This window comes from Galendromus occidentalis, unplaced genomic scaffold (genome assembly GCF_000255335.2).
Source record: "Galendromus occidentalis unplaced genomic scaffold, Mocc_1.1 scf7180000076383, whole genome shotgun sequence".
NCBI classification, from domain to species: Eukaryota; Metazoa; Arthropoda; class Arachnida; order Mesostigmata; family Phytoseiidae; genus Galendromus; species Galendromus occidentalis.
In genome coordinates, this window is record NW_003804372.1 from 96,144 (window position 1) to 120,420 (window position 24,277).

At 51.0% G+C, this 24,277-nt stretch overlaps 4 protein-coding genes across 4 annotated transcripts; 2 read left to right on the plus strand and 2 right to left on the minus strand.

The window, feature by feature from the left end:
* The first annotated feature begins 2,915 nt into the window (after positions 1-2,915).
* LOC100901191 (basic leucine zipper (bZIP) transcription factor atfB) lies at positions 2,916-15,858 on the plus strand. Its single transcript, XM_003739070.2, has 6 exons — positions 2,916-3,148; positions 14,135-14,289; positions 14,410-14,669; positions 14,762-14,890; positions 14,967-15,095; positions 15,185-15,858. The coding sequence occupies exons 1-6, from the start codon at positions 2,937-2,939 to the stop codon at positions 15,224-15,226; spliced, it is 927 nt and encodes a 308-aa protein (XP_003739118.1). The 5' UTR covers positions 2,916-2,936; the 3' UTR covers positions 15,227-15,858.
* A 369-nt stretch (positions 15,859-16,227) lies between these two features.
* On the minus strand, positions 16,228-17,267 carry LOC100899908 (uncharacterized). The gene has a single exon (XM_003739061.3). It carries the CDS (start codon positions 17,142-17,144, stop codon positions 16,353-16,355), a length of 792 nt encoding a protein of 263 aa, XP_003739109.1. The 5' UTR covers positions 17,145-17,267; the 3' UTR covers positions 16,228-16,352.
* Positions 17,268-18,416: 1,149 nt separating this feature from the next.
* On the minus strand, positions 18,417-20,207 carry LOC100901333 (coiled-coil domain-containing protein 22). Its single transcript, XM_003739071.2, has one exon. The coding sequence runs from the start codon at positions 20,043-20,045 to the stop codon at positions 18,417-18,419; it is 1,629 nt and encodes a 542-aa protein (XP_003739119.1). The 5' UTR covers positions 20,046-20,207.
* Positions 20,208-20,576: 369 nt separating this feature from the next.
* Positions 20,577-23,637, plus strand: LOC100901475 (phosphatidylinositol glycan anchor biosynthesis class O). Its single transcript, XM_003739072.2, has 2 exons — positions 20,577-21,535; positions 21,650-23,637. The coding sequence occupies exons 1-2, from the start codon at positions 20,950-20,952 to the stop codon at positions 23,635-23,637; spliced, it is 2,574 nt and encodes an 857-aa protein (XP_003739120.1). The 5' UTR covers positions 20,577-20,949.
* Positions 23,638-24,277: the final 640 nt, after the last annotated feature.

Consider the following 24,277-nt stretch of genomic DNA (forward strand, 5'->3'; position numbering starts at 1 on the left):
CTCGAGGTCACCCCAGGCCGATACCTCGAAGCCCTCGCTAGAAAATTCTTCGCTCGGGAGACTCCAGACGCGGCATCTCCTTCATGAGCAACGGCTCTCGTATAGCCAACTGTTGCGGAGACTGCCCCGTCGGTAGCTGTTCGGAAACCTATTCCCTCGTTGAGTCATGCTTTGCTGTTTCCAAGTTTGTTTTGATGGGGGCATTATGAGCGATGCGATGATGCACTCACTGGAATTTGTGGAAGGCCGAAATGAGCAAGCGCGCCCCCGGTTCGGAAGCTCAGTGATATCAACGTATTCGCGCAGAGTTCGACTTAATCACTTCACATTAGGTCAAGTTCAATGATGACATGAATATGTTCTCGGTATCAATCAGCGCATCCAATTAGGTTGCGAGGTGAGAGGCTGGACATTCCTCAGAGCTTCCCCGGGATTGTCGAGACTCTCCGAGACGTATCATGAGTCATGGACTGCTGCTGAGCTGTCGCAACGGCCTACCTGGGGCATGTCTGCTCGGTTATCCTTCACGGGGATCGCGTCATCTTTCGAAAAGTCTGGAAAGACCTCTGGACCCTCTGGCCAGTAGCGTCCGCAAGTCCCGTGGGAGTAGGCAATTAGGTAGGCACCACATCCTCGCATGCGGGTGCTCTAATTTCTAGAGCACGAGCCATCAGGAACATGATTTGTGGACAACCTATCGGAACTGTCAATGCCTGACGAATAAGCGACGAACAATAAAACAAGGCATCGAAGTGCGCAGAAACTCAGGAAGAAGAAACTAGTCGTCACTCAGGGAAGAATTAACTTCCACAGCTCGTACACGGAATTCTCGAACTGCTCTCGCTCTGGGTTTTCTTTCGTCGGCCTCATAGCGGGATGGAGAGATTCGCCTACAAAAAGCTGATTCCATCATGATGGGAAGACCTCGACCAAGGAGTCGAGGAAGCGACGACATCCGCATCATTGAGGTTAGCGATAGTTACAGGAACGGTCGCTGCGAGATCTACTCTATATTCCGAGTCCTTCCGGGTGCCGGAGATGCATTGAGCGGTTACGAAGTAGAGCTTCCTCGGAAAGAACGAAAATCCCTCGATTAGGACGCGTTAAATCGATTCGGGATTTTCGCGCGAGCTTCTCGAAGAATTCGCGAATGAAACACCACCGACACCCTCAGAGGGCGGCTCGAGACCATAGATTTTTGGATTCGGCTCCTGCCGACGAACGAGAGGCTTCATCGAATGCTCTAGTCCCGGGCTAGAGTCGAATGAGTCGCGAAAACAAGATCTGCAACCGGAGGCTTTTTTTGCATTGTGCATAATCTAGTCGGCAGGGTACACATTTCTATCGAATAGTCATACGGCTTATTGTTGGTTTAGCTAATACCCATAACAGCGACCCGGAGCGATTGGTATAGAAGTCAGGGGCTCCCATTCGCCCCGGAAAACATTCCGACCTTCGTCTCGATCCCCATTAGCTTGGTGTCTAAATCGAATGTCAACGCCTCGAGGATTGAGGGCGCGATGGTGCTTCCCTGAATCTGGCTTGGGACTGGAACACTCCGCTCAGGCTTTCGAGAAGTCCGCTGAAACTTTTCGGGAATGATGCTGCGATTCTTCCAATATTTTTTATGAGGGTATCTGTCGATCTCGAACGCGGAAGCGTATAATCGGTTGGTTCGGCTTCACAGGTGGTCGGTTTTCGATAGGTCGTTGTCAAAGATACGACGCCGTTAATCGAGATCACGCCTATAGTGTAACCTATTTTTTGTAGAACATTCGAACGACGCCTAATGATTCACATTTTTTAGTCTCGAGAGCTTATGAAAAAGACTCCGCCAAACTCCCGGACTCGAAATGATTGGCAGCCCGTGAGATAAGCCAGAATCGCGCTGCGCATTTGAATGATGCTCGAAGCTCTTCACGGATCGGGGTGTAATCCATATCGAGACTCGAAATCGAGCATCGACTCAACTCGGTATAGGTTTTCACGCTTTGATTCCAAAGTCCTTCTCCTAAAGTCGAACTCGCCATTGACGTCAAATTCCAGGGGGGGAGGCGTAGAATACGCTCGAGAGAGCACCCCGAAAGTATGCGGAATCTTTTTTTGCGGATCACGTCCACTCGGCTTTCTGAGAGTCAGGAATGGAAGGGTGTCATATCTCAGGCCCCAGGTCCAGAACTCGCAGTGAAGACCGCCGGGGGAGCAATTGCATTATTCCCAGTCATGCTCGGAGATCACACGAGAGCTCTCGCAAGCGTGAAAAGCTGCCGTAATCCTATGTTGGCAGGCAGTAGATCCGCTTAATCTTTCTTTAATTTGTTCGAATATGCAGATGGAATTTCCGATTTCCCACTGAAGTTGACGGAAGCCCGGAGATCATCCCTCAAGAGGGGGGAACTCGGGAAAACGGAGAGGCGTCACCCCTCGAGCTCCTCAACTCCGCGCTCCTGTCTTCCCCCCTCCTCTCGACCCTCGCGATACATCGAGGGATGCTCCGAATAAATCGAATATCGACTCAGATCAATCATGAACTTCATCCGATTGGAATTCCCTCCCATCCCGAGAAGCCCAGAAAGGAACGTCGTGCCGGCTGCACTGCGGTCTTTACGGGTTCGGGAAGAGCGGGAACAACGCTTTGCGCACAGCTGTCAACGATTGTCCTCCGCGCATAGGTCTTAAGTTTTCTCAGTTCTTGAGATTCCAATCCGGAGCTGAGATGCCGGAAATCGAGATACGCATTCCTTGGTCTCTGGAATAGACGCTCCCCGGGGGGAGCGGAACGACGCGCCATGCGGATTGGAAATACATTTGCTATATCCTTCTCTCTCTAGCTGCATGGGGATTAAAAGATAACAGCTGGTTGTGCTCGGCGGTCACAAGCTTTAAGTTGGCCCGGTCGTGATGCTCTCGCAGAGTCAAACTCAAATCAGCTTCCCATGCGTGCTATACCGTTCGATACGAGTGTGGAGTGCTCGAACACCGCGTTTCCCGTGCCCAGACCCTCAGTGCCGCCTGATGCGCGTTCTCAAGTGGTGAACATGACACGGGACATGGACCCTTCAATGAACAGTCTCCAGGAAGTCGAGAGCATGGACATCATGCATCTCTCCGAGGATCTTCTGAATTCCAGCGGGAGGTGGCTCGACAGGTTGGTACGATTGTATTTGGGACTGGGAACGCGGAGGCAGTCGGGATGATTCCTCGTTCGGATAGGAAAAGAATCAGGGGAGGTGGATTCAGCTGGAACGAGCGGTCTTTGCTCAAAGCTCGGAATGCAGAAGCTATCTAGGTGTTTCATCCATAGTCCAAGGCAAAGTTTGTCGGAATTCTCTGGCCTAAGCCTCTTCGTCGACCCGGGCAGACAGCCTGGCACCGGCAAAAGCTGCGCATTACCGACTATGTTATCGCTTGTTTCACGGTCAGTGTACTCTAAGGGAGGTTGGAACTTCCTAGCCTGATCTCAGTGAGGAGAATCGGAGCAGGGATGGCGATGTTCTGAATCCTTTTCCATGTTCGGGGGAGAACGATGCCCGACAAGGGTGGAGCTCAATAATTTTGTCGAAACAAAGCCCGAGTTTTCTGGGAGTTTCGCATTGAGCGGAAACACGCTGCATCAATATCGTTTTGGAATCGAGGCTCTTCGCTGTCAACTAATTCCTGTGACGATCGTGATACCGCGCGCGTGAATTATCGTTCGCGAGCTCGGACGAGCTCGATGAGCGCGAACGAGCGAATGAAGGTCCGATGACCGACGACCTTCCGACGTTTCGTAGCATATTCATTGAGATTCATCGAATAGACACATCGACGTGAGAATTTATTGGTTAAATAATTCTTCTCCCCGCTTTTAACGCATGGACAGACGATCGGCTTCGCGAATACAAAAGGCAACAATTTTACAAAACGTCGGAAGAAGAAACGTTGGCTGACAAGCCAAATCACCGGTTTGCGGCGCGCGGATAGCTGCAGTGTTCCACGATTCACGCTGTGGTCAGTTCACGATGCCATTGTATTGTCCGTATCGCGGCTTCGATCAGTGGGTAAACTATCATCTTTCTGATTCTATCGATCGTCGGAAAACGAGTTTCTCTCACTCGGACAAGCCGGCGGGGTGTCTGGATTCAGAATTTCCTCCCCTTCGCCCTGCCAGTCGCCTTCCGAGCCCCGATTGCGGATCGATCGGGATTGGATTTCATCAATAGTCAAGCCCTCGAAAAGAATTCTCTCGAATCAGCGCCATTCGCAGAAATCGAAGATCTCGTCTACGACGAGTCGGGGGAACGGAACACGATCAGAAGTGATGGTGGAAAGTGTCTTCCGTCGGTATACGCGTAGAGGGAGCCTCGAAAACGCTTTTTGTCCTGAGCGGAGCCGCGGCCCATCTTCGAATCAGCGACAAGAAAGGTTCGCCCCAGTCTGTACGGCTCCGGAGCGGAAGCGAAGAGAGATGGCAATTCGAGCGATCGAATCGCTAGTCTGGGAAACTCGATGCGATCCAAGAATCCCAGCTGACCCGGAGATCCCTCTCGACACAAGTGATCGAAGCACTGTACACGTAATCGAAGTCTTGTGCGACCCCTACACACTTCTTCGGCTTCATCGAATTCCCCCTGTACTTGAGATTTACTCATGACTCCCTAATAGTGAGGATTATCGCTCCGTTCGAGGGCTGGGATTCCCCCGATGACTCAGCGGAGATCGCCGCTGGCACTCGGATAACGTGTGCCTCAACGGGAACCGAGAATACGCGCGGATCCGTGAGAACGTGAGCGGGAGCTCAGCCATGAGAATGGCGAACCCGGAAACGAGTTTTTTGCTCCTTGTTCGAATATTATGTAAAATGTTGCCAACGAGAGCCATTATCGTCAAGCAGGTAGACCCTTGAGATGTTGAGGGCGTTTCCCGCCGTTCTCGTCTGGTCGGCGGCAGCGCAGAAAACCGCCGTAAATCTTCTAATGCAACAAATGGCGAATTTCTTCCTTCGAACGCTGCCGAAATCGCCTCCACGCAGAGATGAGACTTTCGGGCTGTAAACTCGGCTCCGAAGACGGCTGGAAGCCGAAAGAGCGCTCCGGCGATATGATGAACGAGTCTCCATTATTCGCGCCCGATGTCTGGTTCGATTTTGTACGGAACGGAGTCCTGGGTGGAATCCGCGATTGGAACTGTCATCTGAGCTCCGGAGGTTCGTGATGGACGCTCATCGATGGCGAGACGACTTCATGACTTCTGAACGAAGCCAGAATCCACAATGGCTGCTTAGAAATCGAATAATAGCGGTCGTTACTTGGAGGTAGGCTACCAGCCGGAAGCCTCGACTTCGACCGCGGGAGAACAGCGATTTCGTGAAGCGTATTACGCCGATCCGTATTGGTCATGGCATTCTCGCTTCTCGAGTGCGCGCCAGTGGATAGAACGACGCAACGAAGGATCGCCTAACATCGATCTTGGTATGAGTCATCTTTTTGGTGCACTTGATTCCGGCAAAGTCACCAACGAACCGATTCATGATTATGCGTCACTACAGAAGAATCGCGATCGGATGACATTGCATAGTAACATGCAAGCAAGAGCGTTCATCTGGGAATCGCACACCACGATGAGTGATTTTATTTTTCCGGAAAAGACGTCGAAGATCGAGTATGCGTTGCGTGCGAGAGGCGCGACCGACTCCACGGGTCGCGATAAGTTCCAAATTCGACTCTGTTGCCCGCATGTGTCTTTCCTGTGGGATCGCGTCGACCGAGTTTTGCGAGAAGTGCGCTCTCAGACTGAAGCCATCAGCGTAGGTACATCGGATGAGCGTGGCGGCCGATCTGATTCTGTTTCTTTGATCCATAATCTGCTCAAAAGAGACGGAGCCATTGTTTGAAGGATCTCTTCCCCTCTTGTTTGACTTATCATTAATCACGGCACGTTCGGGCCGAGGAGACCTCTTGTGTATCAGGCGTCCAATTATTATGCAAATTGCTATTTGAGAAATTTCAGCTCCTCCACGATCTCGCCAAATTGGCTGCGAACGAAGGACCTACCTGAACTTCGCTATGCCTCCGATTTGGCCAAATCTGACGGGAGCCACATAGGGAAGCATATGAAAACCATTGCGCGTTCCCTGAATGATCAGAATTTGGCTTTTGTTCTCGAGCCAGAACTCACCAAGATCGAGCCATCCGTATCATAGAGGTATTATTAGGAACTCAATTTCGGAAACTATCAGGCTACCCAGAGATCTGAGTTTGTTCGACGAGTGATCGAATTTCGATAGGCGCGTAAAAGAGACGATGCGATGAATGATCGAAAATGATCTCATTCGAATCAATCCTCAAGGAATCAGACGCATGGACAGACGATGAATGGAATGAACGAATTTCTACCGGTTGCTCGAATCTCCTGAATATACCGGAGAGCGAGCGGATCCTTTCTCTCGTTCCGTTCCGACTAACAAGACGCTGATTGAGTGACCAGTCTTCAGGGAGGAGCTTGGAAGGCGTGTCCATGTCTTTACTTTGCTAAAAAAAATAAAACAGAATTTGGCGCCATTTCAACAAAGTGATTTATGTTGCCGTCGACCACAACGGAGCGTCGACCCACCCTGCCCACTAGTATCTCCATCAGTGAAGGCGACGACGAGGACGGTGGCGGCTTCATTAAGTAGCTTCACAGCTCGGAACATTCGCGATTTCCTGTACGCCGGTCGAAGAGTCCAGGAGCCGCTCGGCTCAAAGCCGTGCGTAATCGCGTGATAAGTCGCCGCTGAAGAAGCGTCACGATCACACCTCGGTTTCCTTCAAGGCTCACCTTGATGTTCACAGGGATCTCGAATTCTCTATAATTCGGAGGACCATGATTCTCTTCCCGTGATTCGATCGTCATTGGTATTCCACGAATTTTGAGGATGTTTCGTGAGCCGAAGGAGTTCGGCTCAAGCGTGGACAGGGGGAAAATGGGATAGTTCGGAAAAAAAATCTCGAAAGAAACGATGACCGATGGTTTAAGATTGGCCTGACCTCCGAAGCGGCTCGAGCTTCATTGAAGACGCATGATTATTCCATTTCACGGGCATGCGCTTTTCGAAGAAGAACTAAACTCCATCTAGAACGTCCGATGACTACGGGGTCCGACTAGTCGACTGGAAGCTAAGGGGGGACAGTGGGTCCGAGCCAAGTGATCTTCTTTAAGATTCTCGTATAGCCTCCAAACGAAGATCGGTTCGATCTATATTTCCCTGTCTCGAGAAAAGTATCCTCGACCCTAGAGGCGACCATTCCGTTTCTTCGGCAGATGGATGACGGGCGATGTTGATATCGAGTGCTCGACCAAACTTGGCTAGAATCTCCTCTTCCTTCGCAGTTCCCGGGGAGAATCGTATGGAGAAATGGTAATTGCGGAAAGTAAAAGCATGCATGAAAGGTGGTTGGAGAGACAGACAGCGCCTCCCACGACGAAAACCGGTGGGGGGTCTCGATCTTAATGCTTATGGAAAATGATGAGCAGTTTCAAGCAAGTCTGGTCATTCATCAAAATTAGCGGTGAAGAATAATTTGTCGAGAATCCATTCCAATACCCTTCCGGCGACTCGCGAACGTGTGTATCCCACGGGTCCCAGCTCAATTCTTCAAAAAAGAAGGCTGATCCCGCAGAGCTGAACGGACGCTCACAAACCAATATATAATACCACGGAATGGATCGCGCCGATTTCTCACCTTACACGAGAAATGAATGATATCGATGGCCGAGCCTCCTCCCTAACGTTAATAGGATTAGGGAGTAGCGAAGAGACTCGATCGGAAGAATGGATATCAATCAGAACTCGGTTCGTAGCGGCGGAGGAAGCTCCGAAAATCAGTTTCGGTACTGGATTGCTGTGAGTCTCCTCCAATCGTTCGGATAAATGGCGAGGCTTCATCAAACTTCGACGGGAACGAACAAGTCTCTCGTCGGAGTCGAGCCAATTTCCTGAGCCTCTCGAAGAATACTCCGCTGCAGCCATTTTCCAAACGATCGACGCGACGTGGGAGCCAGCGCTATCCGGCGAAAACGCATGCCGACCGGATACTCGAAATGTTGGGGTGTCGGGCTGACAACCCATAAATTGGAAGGACTGTATCTCTTTGAAACATTCTCCATGTCTTATCCTCCCATTTATTCTTTCTCCCGAAATTGATGGTCAATCCAATGTGAAAGTTCACGAATCTCTGTGATTTCTTCTATATTCATGTACCGATCACTGCCTGCATGGGTGTCGTAAATGACGCAGATGCCACCGTCAACTTCTGAAAGAGCACGGCTGATCGCGTTGAGACAACCAGTAATATGGTTAGCTGACTCGTTTGCGGCCCTCTCCGCGGATCGGCGTTTACTCTTCCGTTTCGCGTTTTTATTTGCGCCATTGATTGTTTGAGTGTCTCGATCGCAAGCTCTCCTCGGGGCTAATAAAGCCTCCCCGATCGGCATTCCTCAATTTGCCTCATTGGACGTGGGCGTACTTCCGAGTCGGATCGTCCTCAGGTAGATCATACTCCAGGAGGAGCCGGACGAAAAATTGAAAAATTCTGTCCATCGGAATCGTGAATACAGCCGATTAAGGATAGAACCGTCGACGAGTCGGGCTCACAGTGTTCACGTTTTCAGTTCGATATCGAGGATTCGGGAGTCGCTTCTGCGACGCTCTCAGGTTTAAGGGCCCTGGAAGAGGGTCGAGTCGGAGCGAACACTGATCCGAATTCTCGAACTTTGATGGCGCGCGAGCTAGTAGCATCGGTGGCTATTGCCTTCGGATACTCCTTCAGCGTACGAGTTGCCGCTCCCAACCATGAAAGATGCCAAAAACACCTTCAAAAGTGGCAGCAGAGACGGCAGCAGCTTCGACCCTGAAAGTGTCTTCAACGGTTCGCCACAATCTTCACCAAAGGTCATGCCCCGAGCTTTTGGTCTTCTAAACGTAGTTCCATCGCCATAGAGGCACGATTGCCGCCACGGGTATCTGTTGCTAAGTGCTGGTACTGTTAATAAATCTGTTTACAGAAATTGTTCACTTTTTCTTGATCGTCTCCTCCGCCAGCTAGACGAGTATTATAAAAAGAGAGCCACTCCTCAGTCGAGCGGAGAAATCCGCCGCAATAGCTGGTATCCCGGATAATGGTCTCGAGAAACTGTAAATCATCTTTTATTTGTGCTTAAACAAATGTCATTAATTATACGGCGTTTCCGGCTCGTCCAACCGGCTCGTCCAACCGCCGGTCCTTTCTCGGCTGAGAGATTCGGTTTGTTTGATATCGTCGGCGAAGCTTCGATTAGGAGTCGCGAGATGGTGGTTTCGGAATCTCATCCCTACTGACTCTTTGCGCTCTGCAAAGCCTCAAGCGTTTGGGTTCCCCGACTTGCGGCGGTGAGAGCCGAAGAACTCTTAAGAATGGGTTCCCGTGTCGATTTTAATAAACAGAAACAAAACAGAATCTTCAGCGGAGATTCTCCGCAAAATCCATTCCGCGGTTTATTGCGGTAAAGTAGACAGAAAGCGTTTCACGAGCTGCCGAGATGGAAATGAAGGACATGGTACTTCGCCGGCTCCGTTCGCAGTACTGTGGTAGTCTGGCCCTTGCCTTGCATCGGCGTATCTGAGCAGTGTGGTATTTTTTCCTCGCTTCGTTCGTGCGGCAATGATTATCGATTTCGAAAGAACCGCGAGTCCCTCCATAAACTTTCCGGAGGACGGATCGCGGTCATGCCATGAGGTGTTCCCTCGGTCGGCTTTGCTATGGATGGGAGCTTCGAGATTTATGTTCGGGATTAGAGGCATGACCTTCACCAGAGGTGATCAAGCAGAGGACCTGTTCGAACGAAAAGAGTGGACACCAGGTCCCAGTGACGACACCGCGCCTCGGAATCGGGGTCATCTCCGAATACAGAATCTGGAACGTTCACTATATGGGCTTTATTCGCTTCTACGCCGCGGAAACCACTATAAATTTCGAATCGCTTGTCACCCAGAGTTCGGAATATGTAACAGCTGTGTTATTAGCACCCTTTTCTAGTCTGTTTAATCCCTATGCCGGGATCAAAGCGAACGCTTGCTTGAGGACACGTCATCCTCGAACCCCACACCGTCGACTTTTCCCGCTCTTAGAGTCGAATTAATCTCGCGTTGCATGCATTCCTTTCATTTGGAAATTCGGTGCGGGACGAATCGGCGCTGCGCTGGCCGTGTAGAGAAGCCGGCGATCGACTGTTTGCTCAGTCAATCTTGTCATCTCAACAAACTGTTTGCTCGAGACGATACAGGCGACTCGATGGCGGGGAGCGTTCTGAGGTACTTCAGCAATGTCTGTATGCTTTCCTTCATACCTTATCCTCTGTTTTAGCTGGCAGCGTCCCCTCCCAGCAAAATTGTCAGAACATTTGGCGCCCGATAGCGGGTCCGGATCGGATCACATGATGATCCTTATCGTTCAACCTCGTCGTTACGTTTGTTGTGTGGTCCCATGCAGCGATCTCGGGCTCTGCTGAACCGCTGATCTCGAAGCATCCTCTCGGGAAATTCCTTCCGATGAAGTATTGAAAAGCTTGAGTGAGAGGTTAGCTCCCCCTTTTCCGGAAGGGACGTCATATCCGGTAATTGACTCACGGTCGATGCTCTGCGGAAAGCATTCAAGTTCGTCAAGCGTGCAGTGATTCCGATCGACCGAGGGACGGTGGGATATATTGTCTCAGTCAGTGCTAATAGAAAGCGCTTCCACGTAACATGTGCTAGATGACCCAGATCGCTCAAGTGTGAAGGCCACAGAGCGCGAGAGGAACCGCGGCGTGAGAGCGAGCGTCAGAACTTGCTTTCGATTTCAATCGATCTGCCCATTACCGATCGTCCTTCACGGATCTCGTCTCTGTGGAGCGTGCCGGAACGACTCCGAAGATCACTGGGCCTTCGGTTATTGCGTTGGAAAGGATGCGGAGGTGCTGAGATCGGTAAGATTCGGGCCGGATGAAGCTCCAGAGGAACGGAAATCACGGGAAGTTTTGTATTCCTGCTACCTAATCACTAATCACAACCGATTATCGAAATCGACAAAGTGATCGATCGCCGGGATGAGATATCGAAATCGGACAGCTTAGGAATTCTCGCAGCTTTCCTGGGACTTCCTTTGTCCCATCCGCGGGAACCCGAGTGGAGCCTCGATATTTCTTCGAGCCGAATCTTCGCCGACTCCACATCGGTTCCTCGCTCAGGGAGATCTCGATCCCTGATCTTGTCAATCACCCCGATGACGTGTGATGAAGTACTTCTGACCGAAGGTCAAATTTTTTCAATGGCGGAATTCTCAGGAATCACCCTTACAAGCGACGTTAATTAGTTCTGGATGCAGCACGACGGCGACTGCGGTGGCACCGGCGGCGGCGACAATACAGTCGTAGAGTAAGACATCATCGCTGTCTGATCCGTCTCGCGGAATGGTGTCTGTCCTAGATCTGTAGTCTGGGGTTCTGAGAATCGTCCACGTCGATCGCAACGGCCTACAATGCAGAGTTAAATGGAGCCCCGGACGAGGTGGTATGTGTTCCGCCAGCGATCATCCTCGTAGACGTCGACGTCGCGGTGATCGTACTCGTCATGTGTAGTTAGTGGGAGTAACAGGAGTAACGGCAGCGGTGACGGCATGAAGCCAGATGATCACGTGACTACTACTAGTTACCGCGGAGTTATCCATTTGTCGAGACTGTCAGCTAGCAGCGCCATCGGTGATGATTGTGTGCGATGTGCCAAAGTGTTTGGAGCAGTGCTCTCGGACGAATCGACTGATACACACCAAGGGCAGTATGCAACTAGTACATCATTTGATCTCCGGATTGGAATCGCCGATCAATTGATCCGCGGATTCCGCGGCTCCACCCCTATACGATTCCGCAATTTTTTCCCTCAAGCTGCCCATTAGGGCGATGATTGAGGCCACTCGGGCAGCTCTCAACTCCGACTTCGAGGATTTAGAATCTTTCTTCTCTTCTCCGATTCATTCGACGAATTCGACGCCTCACTCCCATGCTTGCCCTCCTACCTAAATGTGCATTTCGCATCGGTATACGGGGAGATACGAGGAGATGTCCCGGGGACAGCTGCTCCCCGCTTGAAGTTCGACTCTGGTACCTTTGAACTTGCCCCTCGACTGGAGCTAGAAATAGGATTCCTCTGACTAATTCTAAAATCCTGTCCCTACATGTTCCGTCCGTCCTCGCAGCAGTACCGATGCTTAAGTCCGCCCGAAAGGAGCTCTGCGGTGGAAGAGGCTCAAAAAGAGATCTATATCGATGAAATTCTCGGTTATTCCGGTCCGCGGTCTCGGGTGTAGAAAGAGCAAGCCAGCAACTTCATCCCTTCTCAAGGGCTCTGTCTTAGTTCAAGCAATCTCCGCGTGGAACACACAACTGAATGTGGTCTGGAGCTTACCGTGGGTAGGAGCCGTTCCTTCGGCGGACGACGCAAGACTTCGTTCCCAGGAGTGTTGTTGCGGCTCGGCAACAAGAGCGTAACAATCAATTCCAGGCTTAACGGCTTTCATTGCTAACAGCTAAATTGTGATGAATGGTCCCGTCTGACTTCTGACCCCGGAGAGTCTCCGAAGGCAGAAAATCTATTTCATATCTACGGATAAATATATGTACGCTCAATTGAAAGTTCCTTCCCGGTCGGGCTCGATCGTTGAGCTAACAAGACGGAATCGAAAGTGAAACTCATAAGCGAGATGCGACCAGTGGTCTGCGCTCTGAGAATCTCATCCAACTCGCTCGAGACTCGTTCCTCCGAGGAATTTTCTCTGGAGGTCTCCATAGACCATTTCCTGAGTAATTGATGGGACCTCTCCGAGAAAAAGCAATGAAAGAACCATAATCGTACCATCGGCGATTACGGGCAATTTTGATGCGCCGCGCCGTACATTTATTTATTCGATGCACCCATGTTCCGACGTCGGCAAGTGGATTCTCAGATGGAATCTCGAACCAATCAGGAATCTCGTGGGCGAGCCTGCCTTCATGATTTTCCGGCCTTAATGGATACAGAAAGTCGGGATCTGTTCTAGGCATGAGACGGAAAATGGGCCGGTGCTCGACAAAAATGTCAATGTGAAGCGCTCAACCTTCTAAGGATGTCGGGTGTCTGTTGCGATAACCTTGATGTAGTCCTTGCTCCGTGCCGTCGGTTAGAGCGACCGCATGAAGGACAATGAGCGACGACCACAATGACGACGGGAATCCAAAAGACGATCAGAACCTTATGCTCACACGCCTCGCCCATGACCAATCTCAGCGGGATACCTGTCAACTACGAGAAATTCGTCTCTTCGTGTGGCTTTTTCTTCTCCGTGATTTTTTTGACAACCTAAAAGGCGTGAGGAATTCCTTTCATTTATACTTCGTAGTCATCGTCGAGACTCACAAGTGTGATGAGAGAAAAGAAAACAGAAACTTCGATGCGGGGAGCACGCAAGGTCTTCGCTTGGCATCGAGATTTTCTCGGCGAGTGTCAGCTGTGTATGGAGTGATGATGAAGTCGAGACAATTTCTGGAGGACCTCATCGGAATTTCCGAATGGAAATTGAATTTCAGAAGGGTCGAAACACTCGTTCTTTCGGAGATTTCAGACGGAATATTTCTGTCGACTGTCGAGATCGATTTTGTGACCCATGGAGCTCGGGGAGCCAGGGCGATTTGAACAGGACCGGAGCGATTCGGAAACATGAACAAAGTTCGTCGAATATGGGCAATGAATCTCCTTACCACTACGAAAGTGGTTCAACGCTGCCCGCTCCTACGCACAGAAGGGAGCCGGGGATTGAGAATTATATATTCTAACACTGTGATTGGGTAGATTCGTCGAGGCAATCCATCCATGGCGACGAGATAAATGCATGAGCAATTGCTGGGACCGTGTTCGCTAAGACAACACATCAGGAGCGCGGTCGGGGTTATTAGCCAAGGTCCGAATTTTTGCATCCGCTCGCGCGCCGGGTATTAAGGAGTCGTTGTCCTCAGATATTGAATTCAATAAGCCTCGAGAGTCGAGAGGCTCTCCCATGAAAGATGCGGTAGTGATTTCGGTTCGCTGACCCCACTATACCAACCGATGACCGGCCATTCTATGTTGCAGTTCCTTCGGAGACCCCGAAGATCTGAACGTACAGCTGCTGCCCGCGTCTCACTCGCCGCACGTTCAGAACCCTGCGCAGGGCATCGAACAGGATCCGGCTCAGACGCTTCCTTCTTGGAACGAGATCTACCGTAACAGCCATACTACCAGTCCCTGTGAGTTTTATTCGAATCCTTAGGGATAAATGAAGCTCGAAAATCGAGTTCTGAGACCCTATTCCGATTTCTGAGGCCTCGATTGGAAATATCCTTAGTCGACCCCCCGAACCTTCGCAGATGACTTTAACCCATCAGAAACGCACCATGTGCAAGCACCGCACCCTCAGCAACCGCCGCAGATTCAAACTTTCGATTCCTACTACGGAAGCAGCCCTGCCGATGTTAAGCCGACCCGGGAGGAGCTTTTGGTATTCCGCCAAAGAACCGACAGCGTAACGAGTAGCTGCTCGAACTACGATCCCTCATCCGGCTTCGAGCCCCAGCCTGGAACTAGTCACGATAACCCAAGAGGTCGCGTCCGAGTCCGATCCGAACCGGTAAGCATTCCGATTCTGCCTCGTTTTCATGACCGATCGCCCGCGGTATACGGGTGACGGGAATCTCAGAGCTCCCCATCTCGCCTTCACAGAGCGTCGGAAGCGAAAACGAAGATGAGGTTCGGAAAAAGAGGCGGCGAGAGCGCAATAAAGTCGCCGCAGCGAAATGTCGCGAGAAGAAACGGCATCAACAGAGTCAACTGATTCGCGACCACGCGAGCGTAAGTTCGGTGATATATTATCCAGTGCTCCGCAGCGGACGATGAGAACGAGACCAAAAAGATCCTCGAATTGCAGATTCGCGTGGAAAACCAGCAACAGCAGCGGATAATCGAAGAGCTCCGCGCGGAAATCCTCCACCTCAGAGAAAAACTCAACAATCATGCGTGCTGCATGACCTGCACCCCTGCCTCCTACCCCGACCAGGTGGGTCGTACTGGAATATCGAGATTTCGGAAACGATTGGGTCAGGCTCGGCGGTTCTCTAACCTCGTGACGTTTTTTTTCCCTCCCAGAACCAGCAATGGAGCTCTTGGGGCGGGACTCCGATGGGCTAGGCCTCCGACCGTGGATTCTCGATCTCCAGGAATCCATTGTGTTGAATGAATCTGTGAGAAAAAATCTCGGACTAATGTGTTGAATCCGCTTATGGTCACAGGGAGGGGGAGCCTCTTGTTACAGAACGACGTCGAACGACGGAAGCGACGTTCCATCCGACTTATATTCGAACTTGTCATGTTACGCTTGGAAAATATCTATGGTGGAAACCTATTTAAAACAGGAAGAAAAGCAATATTAGGTATACGAAGTGTTTCACATTCTGTACAAAAATAACTTTTCTCCGCCCTCTATCGGCGTAGATTTGTGGGATTTGCCTCGCGGGAACATGTTGCGGCATGTCCTGATCCGAGACGAAAATTACTCTTCTTTCGAAGGATATGATTCTTCGAATTCCGTGCAACCTTTTGGTCGGAGATGTAAGGTCGCTTATTCTTCCGCTGAATCTCGATGGACAACAATCGAGACATTTCCCTCACCATGTCTGGGAGCGATGCAAAGACGAGAGTGCTGGGAAGCGTGTATCGGAACTGTGCTCTCGGCGATGCTCTGGAATCTGTGAGGCATCTTCAAGACCAACCCCAAGGATCCGACGTACCATTACAAAAATTTCTTATACATACTTTACATATGTATGAAAGGGAGGAGTGAAAGCGGTCGTTGAATGACCTTGTTCGATTGTACATATATAAATGTAGAAAAGAATCACGGGGCGACCCCGAGAACTTTTAAGTTACCGTGGAATTGATCCGTTTTGAGTTCAAGTTTTCCTTTATCGAAGAAACATGAAGTTTTTTGGTTGCGATTCAATACGTTTCGGACATGATTGGCTTCCAAGCCGAACTTGTTTAGGTGAAAAATGATGGAAAGTATAAATAAAATCGGAATTCTGCATATCGCTTGCTCTTCACTCGAAGGTTTCATATATTCCCCAGAGGCCTTCAAGAATGATGGAATGGGGATCACTTTCGACTGTCTCCAGAGATCAGATAGCATCATATATGTCGACTACTTTATTGACGTTGCAGCAAAAGAATCCCGCACATCGCCGGCTCTGCCGCGGATGAGTGCGCATCGCGGGCTTGTGCGATAGTTCCGCTTTTGGAAACGGAAACCTCCCCGTTCTCACTTCATTGGTCGTTCGGAAATCACCACGGCTGAGAACCAATTCTCCGCCATTTCCTCGATGAATCGCTTGCGCTCCGGAGAGCCGTCGTCCACGAGATCATGGTGATTCAGTTCTTTCGTCGTCTTCCATTGGATCTGACCTGACAGCCCGGCTGCTTTTGCGGCAACCTCATGAACATCCTGCCTGAGGTAGTAGCATTCGAAGCCATCGTCCCCGTCATTTCGCAGCTTGATCCGAAGCTTGATCCCGTCGTCAACTCTCTCGACGAGCTGCGCGATCAGCGACGGTTCACCGAGGGACATGTCACCGGCAGAGAACCAGGATTCGGGGTCTTTCGCTGGCGGACACGTGATGCCAACGAACAAACCACCTGGCCTGAGGTTCAGATTGATATTTCGGAAGGTCTGGGTCAAGGTCTCTAGATCAGGTGCGTAATTGAGCATCCAGCCACCGAACACGATGTCAAAGGGTCCATTGGGATAAGCTGTCGGCTCGAACACGTTGCCCAGCTCGAGTTGAACTTTCGAAATTTGTCGTCCATGGGATATCGCAAGACAGCGGGATGCCTCCAACATACCTGACGATACGTCGACTCCAACAATGGAGTCAGCGCCCCAGTCTACGAGGTCGTAGGTATAGAATCCAAAGCCACACGCAAGTTCAAGGACTTTTGCGCCCTTGATGTACGGACCCACGATAGATTTGACCGTCTTCTTCTCCAAAACATGCTTGCTGCTGAGGCGGCGCTTCATGTACAATGATGTGATGCTGTTGTACTGTTGAGACATGGCGAAACTCCAAGATCCCGAGGAAGAGTCCTTTCTGGAATCCGTCCGCGCGACAGGCTCTGGGGACTAGCGGGCTGCCACAAGATAACCAAGTTGCGAGTTTCGAGATTCCGACTCGGCTCAAGAAGCGAATCGATCGACTACTTTTATATGATTGTGATGGTTGAACAGGAAGTCAGCATTTAAGGCAGATGTTCCTCTGTAAGGCTTCATACTTCCATCGAACCTGTTCGAGATCTGATTTTTTATGATCTCGAGTTTTTTACGAGTTTATGGGAGTCTCCGTGTGACTGCTTTCCATAGCCTTGAATTCGCCTCGAACTATGAATCCATTCCAAGAAACGAAGCTCGAGTGAGGCGTACCTTCTTCTGTCAAGCGTTCTGAGTTGCCTTTCTACTCAAAAATAAGGAGCGTGCTCCCGGCTAAATCGGCCCCATCATGGTGTCTCGATTCGCCGAAGCGCGACGCCAGCTGAGGATCTCCTCAAAGCCATTGTCGAGTTCGCGTCATTGGCACCCGATAGCTCCAGATGGAGCCCGAAGATCTACCCCGGATATCGAGTGCACTTCATTCCGGAGTGAGACCGCTGATCTTGATGCTTGTTTGGGAAGAGAGCAGTTCCGGAGTATCCCGGCAATTCATGATCAAGCGGTGATATTCGACCACCTCCGTCTGAGTCGATCGCAGACGCCTTTCTGTCCCTTCGCCGCGCGCGACGACTCTGGGTGAAATTCAAGGTCAGACGTGTTTTTACAACGCTCGAGATTGCGGCGCGATTTCTTTGACTGGCTCGATGCCTTGCTGCAGCCGACAACATCAGGGTTACGGCCACCACCTGAGCCACGACGGAAGTAGTCCATGAGTGCAGAATTATCAACTTGCCAGGAGTTAGGATATCAGCGGCAACGTCAGCGCGCAGAGCCTTATGATAAGTTCTTTCGATCACTTCCATGAGAAGTTCGAGCCGAACCCGCGGCGAATACGCACGAGTGGCGAAGTCGATGTGAAGGAGGCGGGCAGGAGAGTCCCTGAAACGGAATTCGAAAATTGATGCTTCCTCGCTGAGAAACGCGAGAGCTCGAACCTGACCTGGAGGCATTCGCGTCTTTTAAGGCACCTGAGACCGGGAACTATTCTCGGCTGCGCGCAAGGAAAGCTCCAGGAAACTGTACCTGAGAGACCTGTTGGGAGAATTAAAAGCCGTCGGTAGTATCTCTGTTCAAAGCAATAATTCGTTTAATTGCAGGTGTTTATTCAGATACTAGCACACTTTAAACGTTGCCGAGTACTACTCCTTTCTTGGTGAGCTCCGTCTCGATGGCGTCGTTCTCCATTTTCATTTGGTTGAAATCCGCGGTAATTCTCTCGAGGTTCTGCTCGACCTTCGACTGGCGCTCTTTGTCGATACGTTCTTCCAAATCACGAATCTCCCTCTGCAGCGTCCCATTGCCGTCGACGGCCTCGAAAATCGTCTTGCAGTCCTTGTGGATCTCCCCGACATTTCGATGCATTTTTTTCGCGTCTTCCGATTTAGCGGATTGCTTGGCGAAGAAAAGTTCCGCTGCGGCGAAAGAACGCTCCGACCTGTCCGCTAGCAAGTTCATCTCCCGCTGCTTCTTCCGGTTCTCGATGAGAATTTTTTCGATTTCTTCTTTCTGTCGGGTGACACTGCAGACGATCTCTTGGATTCGGGTCAGGTACGAGGATCGTTGAGTGACGTTCGATTCCTTGGAGCCCATTTTCTCCCATTCCGCTTGCAATTGTTTGACTAGTTCTCGCTTGAGGGAATACTCCTGGACCATTCTCTGCTTGTCGCGTTGGAGCCTCTCCATTCTCTCTCGTTTGCTTCTCTGCTGATTCCCCTTGGCCGAGTTGTCCATCCGAAGTTTCCGCAGCGTCTCGACCAGTGGCGCTCGGTGCTCTTCCCATTCGACGGCTAACTTCATCGATTTCGACTCTAGCGACTCGAGATAATCTGTACAGAATTTTAAAGCACCCTCGATCCCGTGTTCCCCGATCAGATCGTGTGCTTTTAGTTTAATTTTATTCGTCTGTCGTTCCTGTGCGAGAATCGAAACCATTTCATCCAAGGCAACCTGGACGTTTATCATTTCGTTCGTGACCCTCTCGAGTTCGGCATCGATAACTTCCATTTCCTCGCCCAACTGCACGTTTCGCTCTTCTAGAACGGCGAGCTCGTCCGGTCGGACTTCGACCGCCTCCGGCTCCTCCTGTTCTATCGTCGCCTGGTCTTGAACATCTTCGGGCATGGACGACTCCTTCTGGAGCGAGGCTTTCTTCTCTTGGATGATCCTGATGAGCTTGACGAATTCCGCATCGTTCGACAAGGAGACCTTGGCTCTCAACGCCGCATTCTCGTTCAGGATACTCGCCATCAATGTGTGCGGGTCTTCGATCCGACTCAGGTCTTCCCGGAAACTCAGGGTCTTGACAGGACGCCCGATCGATTCGTCCCGCGCATAGGTGGGCAGCCAAGGCTTCTCGATTTCAGAGCGCACCGCCGCTGCGAAGGTGGATTTAAACGAGAATCCTTTCGCCTGTACTGGAGAAACCTTCTCTTCTTTGGGAATTTTCTCGATGAGGAAAGTGAAGACTCGACGCAGCTCGACCTCGTTGCTGTACATAAACGACTGGTAGCCGAGTTCTCCTTTGAAGCCCAGCGATACTATGGCGTCGGCAAGCTTCATGCCTAAATTATATTTTGCTACCATATTGTGCGGTACGGAACTCGGAGCCGCGAAGTCCGGAATAATTGCTTTGAGGCATTTCACCACGGCGTCCAACGTCGTCTCGGCGTCGAGATCCTTCAGACTTTCGACTTCAATTGAGCAGCCCACCTGTTTCAGGTGCTCTAGAATTATTTTTTCGGCGTCCTCCATGCGCTATGTAAGTCCGAACGCGCGAAACCTCATGAAACTCTCCTCGTCCTATATCAGCTTGAAAGCACGATCCAATTTGTCAGCAGGGCACAGTGGTCATCTCACGATACTTCGAACGCGCGCACTCCGACCGAGACACACATTCATCACAGCAACGACATCGTTCCAGCGAGTGATAGCTGTCACTCGCTTCGATTTGGAACGCCTCCCTCTCAGGAACTCTCAGCTGATTAAGATGTCCATCGAGAGAGCCCGACAAGTCCCAGACACAGCTCGATTCTCGACAAAGAATATCGTAGCTCACGTTCCCTCGATGGATCCTGGGAAAGATCCTGGAGTTGCTGGTTATGGCTCCGACTGCAGCTGACAGCGATCCCACGATCCCGAGGATCTCGAGCAGCATCCATCGTGGAATCACGGAACCCACCTGGAGCAATACGTCAGCGTCTAACGGAGAGGGTGCAGAGGGACCGCCCGAATCGGTTCAGGGGTGAGGCAAAGATCATCATCATCATCACGATCATCATATCATTGTAATCGTGTCCCCCGTGTGTATATACAGGCAGATTCCATTTCATTTGTCAAGTGTCATGTTTGAACTGCTGTGATCTTCGCACGGACTTTTTGCTTTATCGTGCTTCCGTACGAAAAGCGACGTGCGACGAATCATCCGTGCGAGCGGATTGCGAATGTTGGAGAAGAACAACAAGGAGCACTCGGTTCCGGGCGGACACCGCATGGAAACGGTTAAGATTCGAATGCGCGCACTGGCTTTCCGAGACCGGTAGCGTTGAGTGATCGTCCTCAGATCGCGTTTACGGGAGACGGTCATGTCTCGAACGCCGCACCGCAAGAAATAGAACCCACAGCATTCTTTACGACGTTCTGAGCGCTTCCCGCGAAAATGGTTGCGAATTTCCGCCACGGTTCGACTTTGTTCCTGGTTTTCATCGGAGCCTACCTATTTTGCCGAGGATTTTTCCTGCACCGCAATCTCTCCCAGAAAACCTCGACTTGTAATGATCTCCATGAGTTCCATCAAATTGAATCGCACGGGCTGCCCTGCTGGAGCAACCGGCGTTACGATCGTGTCGTAGTTCTCGTGATTGATGCGCTCAAATATGACTTTACTGTGTACCAAGAAGACTCAACCGCTTATTGGGCGAACCGAATGCCAATCTTCGAAAAGCTTCGCTCTCACTTCCCACGACAGACGTTTCACGCGCGTTTCGTCGCCGATTCACCGACGACGACCCTGCAGCGGCTGACGGCGCTGCTGACCGGCAGTATGCCGACATTCATTGACGCAGCCACGAATTTCTATCAGACATCGGTGAACGAAGATAATCTCGTCAGACAAATGAAACTTAATAATCTCAGTGTTGTGTTCATGGGTGACGATACGTGGATGAGTCTCCTGCCGGATTCCTTCAAGAGGAGCTACCCGTACCCCTCTTTCGTTGTTCACGATCTTCACACGGTCGACGACGGTTAGTTCTAGACGAGTGAGCGGGCGAGAATCTCGCAAGTCCATGATGTGCTCCCGAGTTCCCCGAGCGGCTCGAGGACCGTGAGACTGACGTCCCCTTTACAAAACCTTTCAGGTGTCCTCTCGCACATCTACGAGGAACTCGCGACAGATGATGCCGATGTACTAATCGCCCACTTTCTTGGAGTGGATCACTGTGGACATTGGTACCACCAGGATCATCCGGAGATGGGCTCCAAGTTATCACAGATGAACGAAGTTGTCGCCAATGTGAGTCGTCAACTCCGAACGGGGGATCTACTGGTTGTGTTCGGAGACCACGGAATGACCCTCTCAGGAGATCACGGAGGCGACACCGACGAGGAGAAGACCTCGGCGCTCTTCATGTTCGCTCCGGGGACGGACAGCCTCGTGAAGTACTACGATATCACGGACGATCCCAAAGTGTCCCAAATCGATATAGTGCCCTCGCTATCGTTGCTGATGGGCATCCCTATTCCGTTTTCGAGCTTGGGCATGCTCATAGAACCTCTTTTCCTCTCCCGACCCCTAGATGGTCGGGAACTCGTACCGCTGTGGATAAACGCTCAGCAGGTCCAGCGTTACGTGAACACGTCTTCACATCTGCTCAAGTTGATTCCGCTCAAAGTAAATCAATTGAATCGACTATGGGATGTGCTCGCAGTGAACTTCAATGATACGTTAAGCGCCAGAGCCCTATATCGAGCTGCCACAGACTATTTGTCGAAAGTTCAAAGCGTCGCCCGGAGTGCCTTCACAGTGTTCAATATACCTTATATGGGTCTGGGAGTTGTACATTTGACCGTCGCTTCTCTAATAGCCACGCTGGGCGCAATGAAGGACGTCGAACTCAGCTCCACTGAAAACAGTCGGGAACGTTCGCTCTATTGCTGGGTCGTGGTCATTGAGACGGCTGTTGTCTGCTTGGGGCACTTCTCGAATAGTTTCATAATCAATGAGGACCTGGCGAGTTTGTTCATGCTGCAGGGTATTCTGCTCATGATCTTGGCGGCGAATCGAAACCTATGGAAACGATTATTCATCGTGGGACTCATGATCCTGCTGCGGGTCCTATCACCTCTGGGTTCCGTGTGCCGTCATGAACAGGGATGCAAAGTCACCGAAGATCAACCCGGCGGCGTGTGGTTCGTTTTGGCCGCGGCGTCAGTGATCGCGTCTGTGGCTTTCGCGCGCCATCACGTGAGCCAAACCTTCGGGAAATCGTTTTCCCTCTCGGCCAGCGCTCCCGCGATCCTCTCCGCGCTGTACATAGCCGCACTGACGCTGTTGTCGTATTGGTTCCTGCAGACTCAGGATCCGAAGAAAATCCATGCGTTAGCGACCTATATCCACGTCCTGCCGAACGTCAGCGCCGTCTGCTCGATATTCTTCCAAGTATTACTGGTCCTGCATCGGAAATTCGCGAAAGATCGGGTGATCCTGCATTTGAATTATGTGATCCTCCACACTCTCGGCCTATGGCTCCTGCTGAGCGTGTACACAACGCCGCGGCACGTTCCGTCCCTGTTCGTGCACGCGGTATGTCTCCTGCTCATGTTCCTGACGCGGGCCGTTCCCGAAGAGTTGGAGGGCGCGCTGGTCGCGGCCCTCATGACGAACACCTTCTTCGCGACGGGCCATCAGAACACATTCCAACAAATTCAATGGAAAGCTGGATTCGTCGGCGCGGCCGGATCCAGTCTCGTTGTACCTGGTATCCGGGTGGTCTTGAACACTTTCAGCGGACAGATTCTCACAGGATTTCTTCTACCCGCGGTGATGAGGAAACATATTTCTAGGAGTTCTCTGATAGCTATTCTGGTCACAAGATTGACGCATCAATGTGTGGCGTGTTTCATTCTACGTCAGCATCTCATGCTGTGGGCTGTTTTCGCGACGAAGCTCCTTTTCACCATTGTCGAGATGACCGTGCTTCTGTTGAGCATCGCTCTCGGGATTTTGATTTGTAAGAATTCGGCCTATTGGACGCTCGGTCATCTGAGTCTTTTGGAAAACACCTCCAAAAAACAAACGGAACCCGAAAGGCCTCCGAGAAGGAAATCTGATCGACTGAAGAAATGAATTACTCTGTTGTTCCGAAGAATTCGCGGGCTTCTATAGATTTTTATATCGAGTTCGACGAGAAGTGTATCAGCTCGTAGTTTTCATAAGCGCATGTATAGTATGATGGGAGGTATGTAGTTAGGCGGATGAAAATGGATGACGAGAGCGAGTGGGAAGGCGAGAGTTAGGCCATCTTAGAATAAATGTACCCCGCTGAAGGCGGGTGGTGCTTCGGAGAGTCCGTCGAAAACTGTTTCTTCATTGTCCAACGCAGAGCTCGAGCGGGCTCGGGAGAAGTTTCCTTGTCTAAGACCCAGCTGTCGAGTTTTCTTCGGGGTTCATGCCGTCCCTCTGGGCAGTAAAGTGGAACATACAGGGCCGCGGATGCTTACCAAATCCTACAAATGACGACAGAGACCTGTTCTTGACCCAGGCCTCACGACAGAGATTCGGGATGCGCAACAGTCGCCTCCTTGCGAATGCGAGAGCAGGATGCTTGCAGACCAGGAGATATCGGTCACGCTTTAAGAACATCGATCCAACCTGCCAAAGATGTGGCAAGGCCGAGGAAACTCTGGAACATGTGATATTGGAATGTGACAGCCCGCCGGAAGCCGAGTATATCGTGCAAAGACAACTAGGGCTACATGAAGACAGC